Here is a 14,278-nt window from a genome sequence, read left to right as displayed (position 1 = left end):
AGTGCACTATCACGCATATGCCAACCACTCAGTGATTGAAAGAACCAGAGTAAAAATTCACTGCAAGACCTTTCTACATGTATCTTCTTAGGCATCCCTTTTATAAATTTTAATGCATGCACAATTAATTCTCCTATACGAATAGTACATCCACAACTCTGAACGTTGATGTTGTGTTTGTCTGTTTGCAAGTCACGAGCTCATTCATGTCTTACTCCTATATTAACATAAACATGCACACATAACAATTATTGGGTTTTGAACTAATGCACACGGCAAAGCACTACCAAAAAGGAAACCACTTGACGCTTACAGAATCAATTTGAATACTTGGATGGTATTTGACAAGGCTCGCATGGATTGTACTACCCTATAGGAATTATAGTTCACTCATGCACAGAGGGGAAAAACAATCTTCTTCTTTCCCCTGCACATTATACAGGGACTACATAGCTGCCATCCCCACTTATACTACATGAGTTTTGGAACGCAGGATTTCTCAGTTACTCAACATAAAAAAGCATGGAGGAATGATGAATCGGTGTACTGGAAGCAGTAGTCATAGTATCCAACTATTGCATTCCTTCTCGATATACATATTATTTCCAAAATCTTATCAATTCGTAAATAAAATCAATAAGTTTCCGGCTTGATAATGACCTAATGATGAATTGTTCTTGAAGAAACTAAGTAGAAAGGGGTAAGAAAACATCTTCATGTGTTCATTCAGTCCAACTCGATCACTCGAAAACACACTTACGAGTTATTTGAAGCTAACAAGCTACTAAAAGTCGAAGATTTTACATATATTTGCTTTTACAGAAACCAAGTGATGGCCTTTACTGCTCAGCCTGCTCCAGATCCCAGAACCATCCTCCATTACTTCTAACTTGTATAATCCAATGAGCCTTCTCAAAATTCTGCAAATACCCCAATCAAAGACGCAAAATTTAATGCAATTGCATTTGAATTCCAAACCAAAAATTAGGAAGGGTTTCGTTTTCCTTGGAATATTCTCGGAAACAAACAGAACACGGAAAACAGAAAAATGAAAAAGCAGGACTTACTTGTATGATGAGATACAGACGGGAGAGACATCAACTTAATTAATTAATTATATGTTGTGCCCAAAAGACCTTCGCCTGCGCTCTTCCTACACTGTCCTTGTGACATATGTCTTTTTACTTAACATAGAAGATTGGCTGTCTCGAACCGGGCCTATTCATTATCCTAAAACCACTTAATGTATAATTGTATATTTTTATAATTAAAATAGTATATATTTTTTTAATTTTATTAAAAGATAATTTTTTTAAGAAGCTATTTCAAATCGTAAATTGTTTATGCATCTAAATAGATGAAATAAATAAATGCTGTGAGTATTAAGAAATATATTTATGATAACTGTTTATTAATTTGACACATTTCGACATAAATGGAGGCATCATATGCCCAATGGGGGCAGCTGTCCTCACTCAACTCTTTTTGTCTTGAACAATGCTCCAACTAATATGTATACTCAGAAATAAAGTCTCAGTAAAAACACTCAACTCAAAATACTCTCTTGCGTTCTATACTTTTCTTACCCTCTCACCCTTCTGATCATGTAATTTTTCCATTAGCTAATAATTTATAATTTTACTATTCCAACATCAGTTATCCAACATCATGTTGTTTGACAATAAGTTGTCCCCACTAGAATAATATTCGATGTGTTATAAGGTAAGAAATTTTATCTAAAGTAGTTTGTGTGTGACGTAAAGTACTGTTAATTGTGATGTAGAGAAAATTTCCCATTCTCTTATATAAGGGACAAAAGAGAACGATGTCTTATCTCCAAACAGTTTTAGGGGAGGTTCGGGAAATTTCCTCCTAGGCCTATAAATATGTGTGTATTCTATGCAGAACGCATACTTGAATGGAAATCAGTTATTTGTATAAATTTCTCTTGTTGAGTAAATATCCTTATTTGAGTCATCCTTAATTGTAACGATCCTAATTAGGGTAAACCCTTTAGTTTCTCTTAGTTTCTCTAGGTTTAAGCACAACACGAGCCTGAGCACCATCTGAGAACTCAACAAGGGACATTTGAGAGTGGGGTGTGAACCCATGTTCTCCCAACAACAAAAATACCCAATTTCCTCATGCTCCAACTTCTTCATTTTTGAACCAAAGGAGAACGCTAAGGCAGCAAGGATATTGCATATATCGACCTCAATCCTTTTGACAGAGAGCACCTGATAAGGGTGAAGCTTGGATTTAGGGTGAAGAATTCCTACTCATGTGGCCAGCAGCTATGGTGGTAGACAAGTAGGATGTACTGCATGGTTTATGTTGGTGTAGCTGCAGAACTTAAAACAGTGCACCTTGAAATGGTTCTCTTGGAACTTAAAACAGAGCGTTGACTTTATAGCTGTAGTTAAAGCATCTCCCAGATCCCATAGTCAAGGCACCTCTCAGATCCCATAGTCAAGGCACCAAAAAACTGTCGTCTTATTGCAGCAATTGGGATAGCTGCATCTTCTTCTGCCAGCATAGTTTCAAAGATAACTCCCCCTTTAGCACCAGCTTGGGCAATCTCAACTAGATAGGAATTTCCTTTCAAAGATGTTCTAACTGAAATCTTGATCGATTGAAGATGACAACAAACAACTAGAATTGAACCCAGATACCTATGCCACGCTAATGCCCATATGATCATCATGTCTTCATCTGCCATTGTGAAAACCCAGCACACAGCTATCAAGAAGACCTCCCATATAATTACAAGAAAGCCATCAGACCACGGAGGAGCGTGCTGCATTTTTCGTCCATGAAGCATTTGATTGCCAATTGTGTTTGTAAACAGGTACTCCAGAAAATATATAGTAGGAGATACGATAATTGTACTGCCAAGTATAAACTTTATAGCACAAGTGTAGCAATCGTAGACAACTAGACAAACTAATGTCATAGTATCAATCATATGTCTAGATAAAGTAAAAGTGGAAATTGCTTTAGTTAAGCCACTCATGAAAGTGGAGAAAATACCATTGGCCATTAGAGTTAGAATATTGTTCCAAATTGTAGAACAAATCATGGAACCTCTATCAGTAAATCTAGAAGTCTGTACTGCAGTTTGCTGCAGCCTGTCAATTTTATCAAAATTATGAAAATGGATTCCCCAGTCCTTACTGTTCAAATTAAAACCTAATGCGTTCAAAATCTTCATGTGTTGACAGATTTTCCCAAGGAGTATGTCAAAGAGCAATATATCAATAGAAATTGTTGTGTGTTGTATTTATCCAAAAAATTGCGGAGCACTAAAAACTGCTAGAATCAATTGGGGATTAGTGGATTGAATGAAGTTCTTTCCTCTTCTATTAAACCATAGGTCAAGTTTTAGCCCGAAATACCACAAAATCCAACTCCAATGGAGACTTGGGCCTGCCGAGCAGCCCAATTGTGGAGCCCAGCACCAATGCCTTTCTGGTTTCTTGACAGCTGAGTGGACGCAAGCACCTCAAAAACCCACGAGAAAAAAACTGCTTTTCTGTATAGACAAAAACATGGCCTGATTTGGCCATATTTTACTTAATCAGAACACATAATTTGCAAAAACACGCATATTGTAGGTATTTTAATTGAAAAAGATGTGGAGCCCTTAGAAATACATAATTTGCAAAAACACGCATATTGTAGGTATCTATACTATATATTAAGAGAACACACCTTGTCAACTTTTTGCCACTTTGTTTTCAATTTTGCCCTCACTTTTGAGACACACTCTTGACAAAAAGGAGGGCAAAATAGTAAATTTGCATCTTCTGACAAAATGACAATCATACCCCCATTTCCCTATTTTATCCTCATTTTGATACACAATATTTACACAAAGAGGGCAAAATGGTAATTATGTAATATTAAAAAAAAGATGCCCTTCTTAAGAGATCCCATCATCATTGTCTCATACCTTTTTTTTTTTAATTTTCAAAACTAATCATACTCCTTAATCAAAAACAAAAAAGAAAATGAAATTGTTCACACACAAAGTGTGTGCTTATATCCGAGTTTTAATTGAAAAAGATGTGGAGCCCTTAAAAATACATTATGTTTACATATTGTAAATCAGGACCCATTTTAAAAAACATGAATTTTTACTATCTTGACTCATTTTACTCCATTTTTTCACATTCTATCCACCTAAAAAATTATGTCTAAATAACCTAATTTTCACATGATATAAGTAGTAAATAAATTTAAAGAGTAAAATTAAAACTAATAAATTAGTAAATGATTATATTTAGTCATTTCGATTGAAAATGATGTATAAAAATAACATAACTCTGTTTATTAAAAATTAATTTTTTTATAACTCTAGAAAAAAAAAATATACGTAACCCTTTTAATTAGAGATAACATTAAGGTCACAAATCAGTCTTGTTTGCCATCAAGTTCAATACACGGATTTCCTCATTTATCATACAATTCAAGAGCTTAAGATGTTTCGACCAAAAAAAAAGGGAAAAAAAGCCTTAAGATCTTTGACCACTCAGCTTTACACCTTTCGTGCCTGAAGACGTAGCTCTCTTGCAATAGCATTGTCTTGAGGTGCAAATTTGATCGCCTTTAGAAAGTCTTCCCGCGCAGCATCTGTCTAGGCCCCTGTTTGGTTTCGGAGAAAATCACAAGCTCAAATTTACTCGCACATTTTCTCAATTTTTGTGTTGGCATTGATAGTTTGCGGTGAAGGAGGTTATCGAGAAGGTTCTGGCTGGGCTGATACGGCCTCATTTGGTTATAGCTAAATATTGGAAGTGGGTTTGGATTGTATGACATTTCCAAGTTTGTTTGTGTTCTTGCTCATATAAACCCCTTAATCTTAATTAGTATATCTGAGCACGGTGAGTTACTTGTATGATTATTTATTTATTTAATTTTTTTTTTTTTGGGGTTTGTGGGTTTTAGAGATTTTTCGGTGAATGCATTGATTTTTGTATGATTTTTGATCGTGGGTTTTGATGCAGAACCTATTCGGTGATCAATCTGAAGAGGAAGAGGAATAGAGCGATTCCGAGCATGAGTCCAATCCACCGCCCAATTCTGTATGATCCTCTAATTTCAAGTTTCCCTTCTATTCTGATTCCAAAAGCATGTTTGTGAATGATTAGGGTTTCAATTTTTGCTTTAATCTTAGCCGAAGGAACACATAGGTTGTGGTGTTGTCGTTGCGGTGGATGATTTGGATGAAAGTATGTATCTTGGGATTTTTGTTTTGTTGACTGGATTTCACCATGTCGGATTGGTTTTGCTTGCTTCTGATTGGTGAGGCTTATGTTATTGTTGATGGGTTTGGTTAACAGGGTTTTCATTCCTTTTCAGATTTGTTTCGGCACACACTTCTTGAAATTTGCAGGATACTATGTTGATATTTTCTATGATCTAATCAAATGAACTATTTAATGTCAGTACTTTGAGGGCTCCGACCGCAGCACACATCAGCAGCGATGGGGAGGAGAAGCGGCACCAGGTGATGCAGAACCTATTCGGTAATCAATGTGAAGAGGAAGAGGAAGAGGTGAATTCCGACGATGAGTCCAATCCCCAGCCCAAATCTGTATGACCCTCTAATTTCAAGTTTCCTTTCTATTCTGATTTCAAAAGCATGTTTGAGAATGATTAGGGTTTCAATTTTTGCTTTAATCTTAGCTGAAGGAACATATAGGTCGTGGTTTTGTATTTAGCGGTGGATGATTTGGATGAAAGTATGTGTCTTGGCGATTTTTTTGCTTGCTGTTCTTTAGGCCTAGACTGAAGAAGATTTGTGGAATGAGATTCTTATGTGTAGTCAATTTTAGTGGGATGTTGTTTCAATCTGGACAATGAATGATGTCGTTTTCCTATTCGGTCTGTCCCTTAATGTTGTAGCAGATCTGGAATTTTGTGAAATGTTCTTTATTAAGAATGAAGTGCCACAAATTGAAGACGAATAAAAACAAATTGCACATCATCTGATTAGAAATATAGAATTGGTTTTAAATTATTTTCTTGACTGTTTGGTTCTGATGTGCATTACCGATAAATCAAGAATTTGCAAGATATTTTTTATTGTTTTCTGTGTTAAACTCTGCATTTACTCCTTTTAACGGTGGGTGTTATCATTTTCTCTCCCTTTTCATATCTGTGTTGCCATTGACTGGGGATGCGGGTGATCCTGCTACCCTGTACGCCTCAGTACAGGGCTATAACAAGATTATCTATTGTGCTACTGCATGCTCTACGATCAGCGGAGACCTCTACAGGGTTGATCAAAGAGGGGTATACAATCTTACTAAAGCATTTCAGGTGTGATCCTTATTGCCATATCCTTGAAATACTCCTTTTTGACATTTAGTAATCTGTTTCGGTTTTGATGTCTTTAAGTTTATGGGTTGGTTCAATGTTGGATTTGAATTTTACCCTTCGAGAATTGCTTATGCGAAGCTTTTGACTGTTTGCATTGCAGGACTATAACAACAAAATGTTGCAATTAGGAGCAGGAAAGAGTAGCAAGAGCAGACTTACAATTGTTAAGTTCAAGACTCCGGCGGCAGTGGATGGACGGGAAGTTCGTCTGGGGACTTACTTTTAGGATGTAGTTGCTCCTAAGTATGATGGAGGAATGGATGTCAAGTTCAAATTCACTTTCACCGGAGATGCTGTTTTCTCTAGAAAGAGAAAGACTAACGTGGGGTTTTGAGGCTCTAAATGGAAACCAACTATTATTCCATTTACTCTATTTCATGCTGCATTGTAGGATATGTTTTCACCAAAGGAGGGTATGTTGAGCTGTCAAAAAAGCTTTCACTTCCTTTGGGTCGGACTCTTGACCGTGATGCCATATTTGCATTCCCAAATGGAGCTACTAAGCTAAAATCAGCTTCCCAAAATGAAATTCATGATATTTTTCTTATTTTTAATTACCAGATTTCGGTATTAAAATTCATGGTATCCTTCTTATTATTAATTACTTGGAATTTGAACACAAAATGAATTCACTCGATAGAAAATCATTGGCAGCAGAAATTACATGATGAATTTGCCATGCAGGTACAACATTCTAGCAACATTTCGTGAATTTGAGAAGCAAGCTGTGCAAGTTCAGTTGCATTCTGTTTACTTAATTTTCTGCGTTTTTTCTTTTGCTGTTTGGGAGTGCAATGGCGTTCTGAGATTCATATAGCTGACCCCACTTAGTGGGAAAAGGCTTTGTTGTTGTTGTTTCTTTTGCTGTTTGGATTTAGGAGGTAAAACGATTTTCTTTTGCAACATTTTTAGATGGATGATGCTATCTGGGCTGTTGAAAATGCCACATTGAAAGCTGAGATGAGTGGAAAGAAGCTAATGCACTCATGGAACAACTTAAGCTCAAGCCTCAACTTCAGACATTCCAAGCGTGGCTTTGGGATTCTGCAACTGTGAGTATACACCCTTTTCCGGGTTTGAGGATTATCATGGTGCTTAGGGTTTGAGTTGTGTTTGAATTAAATACCCTTGGGTTTAACCATTCTGTTATCTCAGTAAGTTTATCTTATGGTTTTAGAATTGCCTGTGTACAAAGGATTATCATGGCAGCGAGATCATGTCGCTCTGGGAAGCTCTTTTGACTGCCGCCATTGTTGGAGGTCAGTCTCTTCCTTGGCTTCCACTCCACTCCATTTTATTTTTTATTTTTCATCATAAAAAATAAAAAAATGCTCGGGTTTCTCATTTTCCAATACTATTATGTATACTTTTTTATTTTTAGAAGTTAGTCTGATTTTCCAGTTCAGTGGAATCACCACAGCCACCAAAATCATATCTCAAAGTCTTTGAATTTCAACCCGCACATGCACTGCCAAACAGGTAGCAAATCTCCTTGACATCTCTCTCTCTCTCTCTCTCTCTCTCTCTAAATATGGGTTGTTTTGTTGTTTTGAATCTAATTTTGTTATATTTTGTTTCTGGGCTCTTTTAAAAGTATGGATTTAGCGTCTGTAGAGTAATATTTATGTCAATATTTCCATCAGATTAAGTAGACATTCTTCTATATATCATTGTGCAGGAGTGGACGAGCTTAACGATGGTAAGGTGTTGCTGAAGGACGATATGGGAATCAACTATATACCATGCAGATCATCTTTCATTTGTTCATAGTGCTATAAAGTAAGCCTTAATAGTTATGCAATTAATTAGGTTTGGACTTTGATTGCGTGGTGTAGGGGTGTGACTGTTTGTTTTGGGTTTTTTCTGGGGATTTTTGTGATTGTTTGTGTTGTTTTTGGTGTAACAGATCTGAAAAATGTGTAGGGGCATATGTGACGGAATGTGAAAATTGGGGTTTGTCAGTTTGGTTGTTGTCGCCAATGATCCTGATTCTAAGAACTCTCTTTTTATCCAATCCGTCTGTCCCTCACTCTCTCCGCATCTTATCATTTTCCTAACTTTTTGTTTGTTTCCCGAAAAAATAATTGAAAAGCAAATAAACCTAGAAAATGAGCTTAAATTTCTTTTCATTTTTCTGATTTAAAGAGGAAAAAATTGGTTCTTTTTTGTTGGATTAAATGCCGCTTTCATTTTGTTTGGTGATGAATGAAATCCAAGTTCCTATAATCCACTTTTAATGTCTTCTTAGTATTGACCCTTTGATAGGGAGAAAGTGTCTTTTAATTATGAGATCCAAATTCCTGTAATCCACTTTTGATGTTGATTGCACATTCTTCGTTTGTAGTTGCTGCTGTTTCTTTGTTTCTAAAGTTCCATGCTGCTATTTATTTAATTTGCTCACTTTTGCTCCTTGCAGTGAATGTTTCTCCATTGTCAATGTCCCATTCTTCGTTGTTGACAAATTTATCATTTGACATATACTATAACTTCTCATTCTTCATGATTTACACTTTCAGCTATATCGATTAGTACTAAGTGAAGTACGAGTGCCAATAGAGAATAATGTGAAAAGATTTGTTACGGTTAATACGAGTGCCAATAGAGAATAATGTGAAATGATTCGTTACGATTAAAGGGCAATCGGAGGTAAGTTGCTGTGCTTTTTTTTGGGAGGGGTTTTAGGAGTTTCCGGTGATTTTCTTATTTAATTTTCACTGTTTTTGCAAGGAACCTGAGCAGGTCCAGTGATGGGGAAGGCCATGAGGCAGGCAGCACAGTGGAAAATCCTTCCCGCCTCTTCCATGCTCTGGGTTCGCAACCTCTGCCGCTTCCAGCTCCAGACTCGGATCCGAAGCCCTCATGGGTATATTCCCTCACACTTCTTCTCTCTCATTTCCATTTAATCTTTGGTCTTTAATATGAAAGTGCGAGCCACGTGTTCATTGACTAATTGAGTCCCTTCTCCAAGTTTTTAGTAGACATTGGGTTGCTGTAATTTGCGGTTATGAGCACATCCGTGACTGAAGAAAATTTAAGCCGTCAAGTTCCCAAAACGTCTAAGGAGATATCAAGTTTAACAAGTCACGAACTGTGATCAATCCAAATTCAGGGAAATAGGGATTTTACACTTAAAAACTCAGTTAGCTTTAGACCACAGGATTAGCATTTTGCACATGAGTATCTTTAACCTGCTCATTTTATTTTTCTGGATTAGAAACAAAATGTTATTGAAGGGAGAAGAAAGTGTACAAAAACCAAGTTTCTGTAAGCTGTCTTTAACGCTAGATGCTAACAGTTGTCTTTAACACTTGGGCTTTTAACTTAAGGGCCTGCTTGATAACCATCTCTTATTTTGTTTTTGCAGAGGTCGTAATAATTTTCCTTTCACTAATCTGTTGATAAGTTTGTGTTTGTAGATACGAGAGAACTACACGGAAGATCTCTGTGTGAATAAAACCTGTAACCTATTATAAGTATGAACTTAGATATGCGGGTAGAAGATGGAAAAGAGAACTCAAGAAACCAATGTATTCTGATTGAAAACTTAAGAAACCAAAGGATTTTGATTGCAGATTAAGAAAACTTAAGAGACCGGTTCAATTGAGTAGATGAAAAATGAAAAGAAAAGAAAAATATTAGTAAACGTTCAGTACGTTTGAAGAATTTGTTTTGACTTATGGAGACCATTTGATTGGTCGAGGAAAAGAAAACAAAGAAACTAAGAGTTGCCTGAGTTGTTTATAGAGAGAGGACTAAGGAAAAACAACAAATATTTTTGTTTTTGTAACGGTTGTCATGAATTTCCTTGTGACTAGACAAAACATAATCAGTTTATTTGCTTTACTTAGAATGTAGCGTTTATTGTGATTAATTTTGGGTTTTGGAGCAAATATTTGTGTCCCGAGCTGTATCCAGAGTAGATTTTGGAGTTCCTTCGGTCTTAGAATATTTGGTTACTCCAGTGCATTAACAATTAATAGAGATAATTCTTTTTACTCCAGTGCATTAATAATTATGCGACTTATATGTTATAGCGTGAAAAATGTTGTTTTGCTTCACATCAACAAATATTAAAAAGAAATATTTAAAGAGGGCTGGAACCCAGTCGAAGCTGGGGGGCTAGGCCCTCACGCCCATATTATATTACTTAAAGAAAAAACATACAATGGGGGGAACATAGTATCTAAACCCCGACAATCAAAAGCAAAATCATATACAACTTGATCAAGCATTAAATAAGGCCATCGCATATTGAATCCAAATGGTTGATGCTCCATTCACTGCACGTAAGACTATATCATTGAAAAGAAGGAAATTAAAGAGAAATAAAATGCTGGTGATGATGAATGAAGAATAAAATTAAGAAATGAGATTGGCGTTTGAATATTTCATAGTTTGTATTGAATTAGGCTAGTGTGAATTGAGACATGTTAGAAAACGCACCTTAATAAATGTCAATGTGTGGGATGTGAGCAATCTTAGGCCAGTCCTCACCTGTTTCTTTATTGTATCTTTCGCTTAACATGGGGCATTGCTGAATATCCAGTGTATTTAAACAGGGGAGTCCACGAATCCCTTCTGGCAGTGAAGTTAGATTACGACAATTCTTGATCCTCAATGTAGAAAGACAGGAAAAAGAAGGCAACGACAAATTTTCCGTTGATGAAGAAGAATCATCACTGTTATGAGTGTGGGCCCTCCACCATCCCTTCAGAACAGGGCAATCTGCTATATAAAGGTACTCCAGGGAGCGAAAGGATGAGATCCTCATCATCTCATCACTCATACTATTACTGCTCTCATTCTCTGATATGTACTCCAACTTCTCCAACCCAAACATTGTAAGAGACTTAAGGGAAGGCAAATGATCCAAGGGCGGAAGACGTTGGCATCTCTTACAAAACCACAATTCGAGATTAACAATATTTATGAGAGAAGAAAACCAACTCGCAAACCTCACACCTCTGTACTCATTCACCGACAACCGCTTTAGATTAGAATGGGGTTGCAATACTTCCATTGACTTTATAATATCCTCCTCATCAACTGCGCTTACATCTTCTCGAGGTATCCAGCACAATTCCAACGAATGGAGATGGTGTTTGTCCTTGAGAGGTGTACCAACATTTGATTCTGACACCACATGCCTCAAATTATAAATTTCTAAATGTCCCCTTAATTCCTGAAGGGTCCCCAGCTCAGCAAGACCAACACTACCGCCCCTCCCCAAACAGTTGCTTTCGCTCAAAACAAATCTATTCAATGTTCGAACACCATTCAATTCACTAATTCCACGTGGCATTCCAGTCAACCAAATACAGCCTTCCAAGATGAGATGCCTCAAGTTGATCATTTTTTTAATGTCTCTAGGCAATTCCACAAGACCCCTACAGTATGAGAGATCTAGTGTTTCCAAATTCGAAAGTCCAACCATCCAATCTGGAAGTCTCTTCATGGGATTCCCACTAAGATCAAGATATCTCAAACGTTTCATTTTTTTAAGACAATTAGGTAATGTTGTAATTCCTAATGCATTGAGACTCAACATCCGTAATGACTTAAAATTTGAAACAATTGTAGTATAAAATGCATTACTTGAGGGACTTTGGTGATCACTCCAACTTTGTTGCCGAAGAAAAAGAAAGGTTCGTATCTTGCTTGCTTTTAGCAAGGATGTTGGCACTTCGCATTTCGACAAATCAATATCAAAATTGAAAGATACATGACGAAGCTTTTCATCAAAATTCTTTCGGTTTAGATCAACTACAGTGCTTCCGACCCCCGACACAGAGATTGCAAGTTCATTCATGAGATCATGCATTTTACAACTTATTATACCAAACTCATTTGTTTTTTCTTCTTGAAAAAACGATCTGGACAACAATTCCCTGTAATAGTCAAATGCAACATCCTCTAAACAGTCGTTTTCGTCGGATGACTTGATGAACCCTTGTGCCACCCAAAGTCTAATCAATCTTGGTACAGAGATATCATAATCAGGTGGGAACAAGCTACAATAAGCAAAACAATGCTTCAAATGTGATGGGAGCACATCATAACTTAGTTTGAGTGTTGGTAAAATATCATCTTCTTTTTGACTTATTTTTGAAAGTTTCCTTTCTTTGAAATTAAACCATTCTATTTCATGATGTTTGTTGCGCAACATCCCACCTATCGTCCTTATAGCGAGTGGAACTCCCTGACATTTTCTTACAACCTCCATCCCAACTGCCTTATTTGTTGAATTCTCTGGTTCTTTTCCATCTTGAAAAGTCATTTTCTTAAATAAGGACCAGCTTTGCACTTCATTCAAACCCCTTAAGGGGTACTGTTTAGTTGTGTGTGATGTCATCGCAACGGTTTTAGTACGAGTGGTTATTAATATTCTACTACCTTCTCCACCACACTTTAACAAGTCCATCAAGCTAAACCACTTATGTGGATCCTCATTCCACACATCATCCAACACAAGTAGGTATTTCTTCCCATCTACTTTTTTTCTAAGATCAATTTGCAGCTGATCCATATCAAGCTGGTCCACCTTATCACGCTGCTTCTTATCAAGCTCGTCAGCTTTTAGGATTTTCTTGGCCAATATATCCAACTCAAATATATTAGAGACACATATCCATATTTTCAACTCAAAATGCTTTTGAATCACCTCATCATTGAATATGACTTGGGCAAGGGCACTTTTCCCCAATCCTCCAATTCCAACTATGGAAATGGTTGACACATTCTCGGTTGAGATGGGATACAACAAAAGTTGGATAATTGCCATTTTATCTTCATCTCTCCCTATAATATTTTCCCTAGGGACAAATGAGTGAGCGAGCCTCTCTCTCAATCTAAATCTTGTATCTTCAAGATTATTGTTTAAGTCACTGGGTCTACGGGATGCAACCTCACTAAGCCTCTTGTTAATATCTTTTATCTTATGACTCATCTCTAACCCAAAAACAAGTTGATTTGAGCTAGAAAAGAAAAGGCGCACCTGTAAGAGTTTGAGTAGAAACAATCATTATTTCGATAGAACTGTATTAATAAGTTAATAGAGTTTTGTAACGGTAAGTTATACAAAACATTCAAAACAATAATGTAGGAGACTTGTTGCAGTTAAATATGAGTTATTCAGAGACCTATTGTACTCCTAATAGGTGATTATCAATAGGCTTACGTGACTTTAAAATTGTTCTACGAGGTGCAACCTTTAGAATCCTCTTGTTAATATCTTTTATCTAATGATTCATCTTTCACCATAAAGCAGGATGATTTGAGCTAAAAAAAAAAGAGGCATACCTTTGACAGCTTAGTATTGTCACGCATCACTTGTCTCCTCTGAACTTCAGTATTAAACTCATCCAGCACGTCATCAGCTTCATAAACTGCATCTTCTACGCTTTGGAGCCACAACTTGACTTCATTGTTGTTGGCTTGCTTTTGCTCAGCATCAAGGAGAACATCTTGGAATCCAGCAACGGTCTCCTTGAGCTTGTTGAGCTCATCTTGGACACCCCAAATCGATCCAATCTTTTGGAAAGCACAGTTTCCAAGCCTTACAATGATCCGCTCTGCAATGTTGAAGAGAACTCCTTCCGCCATTTCTTGTATTCAGGACAAGCAAAACACATGCAAGTGAAGTGAATTAAAGTAGAAACTTGTAAACGAGAATAGGGTTTTGCGTAGTGAACGATGGCTCGTCCCTGCTCGTCTTTACATATACCATTCCACTTTAATTAAAGAATAACTTGAATGATTAACACACTCATTCCCATTCCACTTTAATTAAAGAATAACTTGAATGGTTAACAGACTCATTCCCATTCCACTTTAATTAAAGAATAACTTTTAATTAAAGAATAACTTGAATGGTTAACACATTATATCCCTTTTC

The 14,278-nt window shown here is 36.6% G+C and overlaps 2 protein-coding genes across 5 annotated transcripts; one reads left to right on the top strand and one right to left on the bottom strand.

Moving 5' to 3' along the window:
* Positions 1 to 4,436: 4,436 nt before the first annotated feature.
* LOC137733938 (uncharacterized) lies at positions 4,437 to 11,080 on the top strand. Of its 4 annotated transcripts, XR_011068551.1 has the most exons (8): positions 4,437 to 4,883; positions 5,007 to 5,084; positions 5,449 to 6,324; positions 6,485 to 7,436; positions 7,562 to 7,863; positions 8,063 to 8,163; positions 8,901 to 9,247; positions 9,801 to 9,837. XR_011068551.1 is itself a non-coding variant. In XM_068473162.1 (7 exons), the coding sequence occupies exons 4-7, from the start codon at positions 7,371 to 7,373 to the stop codon at positions 8,152 to 8,154; spliced, it is 318 nt and encodes a 105-aa protein (XP_068329263.1). In that variant the 5' UTR covers positions 4,437 to 4,883; positions 5,007 to 5,084; positions 5,449 to 6,324; positions 6,485 to 7,370; the 3' UTR covers positions 8,155 to 8,569. The 4 variants fall into 4 exon arrangements, 2 of the variants coding, with proteins under 2 accessions (XP_068329263.1, XP_068329262.1); XM_068473162.1 differs by lacking the exons at positions 8,901 to 9,247; positions 9,801 to 9,837 and having other exon boundaries at positions 7,562 to 7,643; positions 7,786 to 7,863; positions 8,063 to 8,569; XR_011068550.1 differs by lacking the exons at positions 4,437 to 4,883; positions 5,007 to 5,084; positions 7,562 to 7,863; positions 9,801 to 9,837 and adding exons at positions 5,183 to 5,304; positions 10,944 to 11,080 and having other exon boundaries at positions 5,449 to 5,596; positions 6,215 to 6,324; positions 9,112 to 9,247.
* Positions 10,390 to 14,087, bottom strand: LOC137733932 (disease resistance protein RGA2-like). The gene is made up of 3 exons (XM_068473145.1): positions 13,684 to 14,087; positions 10,828 to 13,378; positions 10,390 to 10,664 (listed from the first exon to the last, which is right to left on the bottom strand). The coding sequence occupies exons 1-2, from the start codon at positions 13,984 to 13,986 to the stop codon at positions 10,829 to 10,831; spliced, it is 2,853 nt and encodes a 950-aa protein (XP_068329246.1). The 5' UTR covers positions 13,987 to 14,087; the 3' UTR covers positions 10,390 to 10,664; position 10,828.
* Positions 14,088 to 14,278: the final 191 nt, after the last annotated feature.

This window comes from Pyrus communis, chromosome 5 (assembly GCF_963583255.1).
Source record: "Pyrus communis chromosome 5, drPyrComm1.1, whole genome shotgun sequence".
Classification (NCBI taxonomy): domain Eukaryota; kingdom Viridiplantae; phylum Streptophyta; class Magnoliopsida; order Rosales; family Rosaceae; genus Pyrus; species Pyrus communis.
Note: the sequence above shows the minus strand (reverse complement) of the source record. Positions and strands in the feature narration are given on the sequence as shown.

Coding starts and splice junctions, on each gene's coding strand:
- LOC137733938 (XM_068473161.1), top strand. CDS start 5,234: ATGTATCTTGGGATTTTTGTTTTGTTGACTGGATTTCACCATGTCGGA. Junction 5,305..5,448: donor GTTTTGCTTGCTTCTGATTG/GTGAGGCTTATG, acceptor ATTTAATGTCAG/TACTTTGAGGGCTCCGACCG. Junction 6,325..6,484: donor ATCTTACTAAAGCATTTCAG/GTGTGATCCTTA, acceptor TTTGCATTGCAG/GACTATAACAACAAAATGTT.
- LOC137733932 (XM_068473145.1), bottom strand. CDS start 13,986: ATGGCGGAAGGAGTTCTCTTCAACATTGCAGAGCGGATCATTGTAAGG. Junction 13,379..13,683: donor ACAATACTAAGCTGTCAAAG/GTATGCCTCTTT, acceptor AAACTCTTACAG/GTGCGCCTTTTCTTTTCTAG.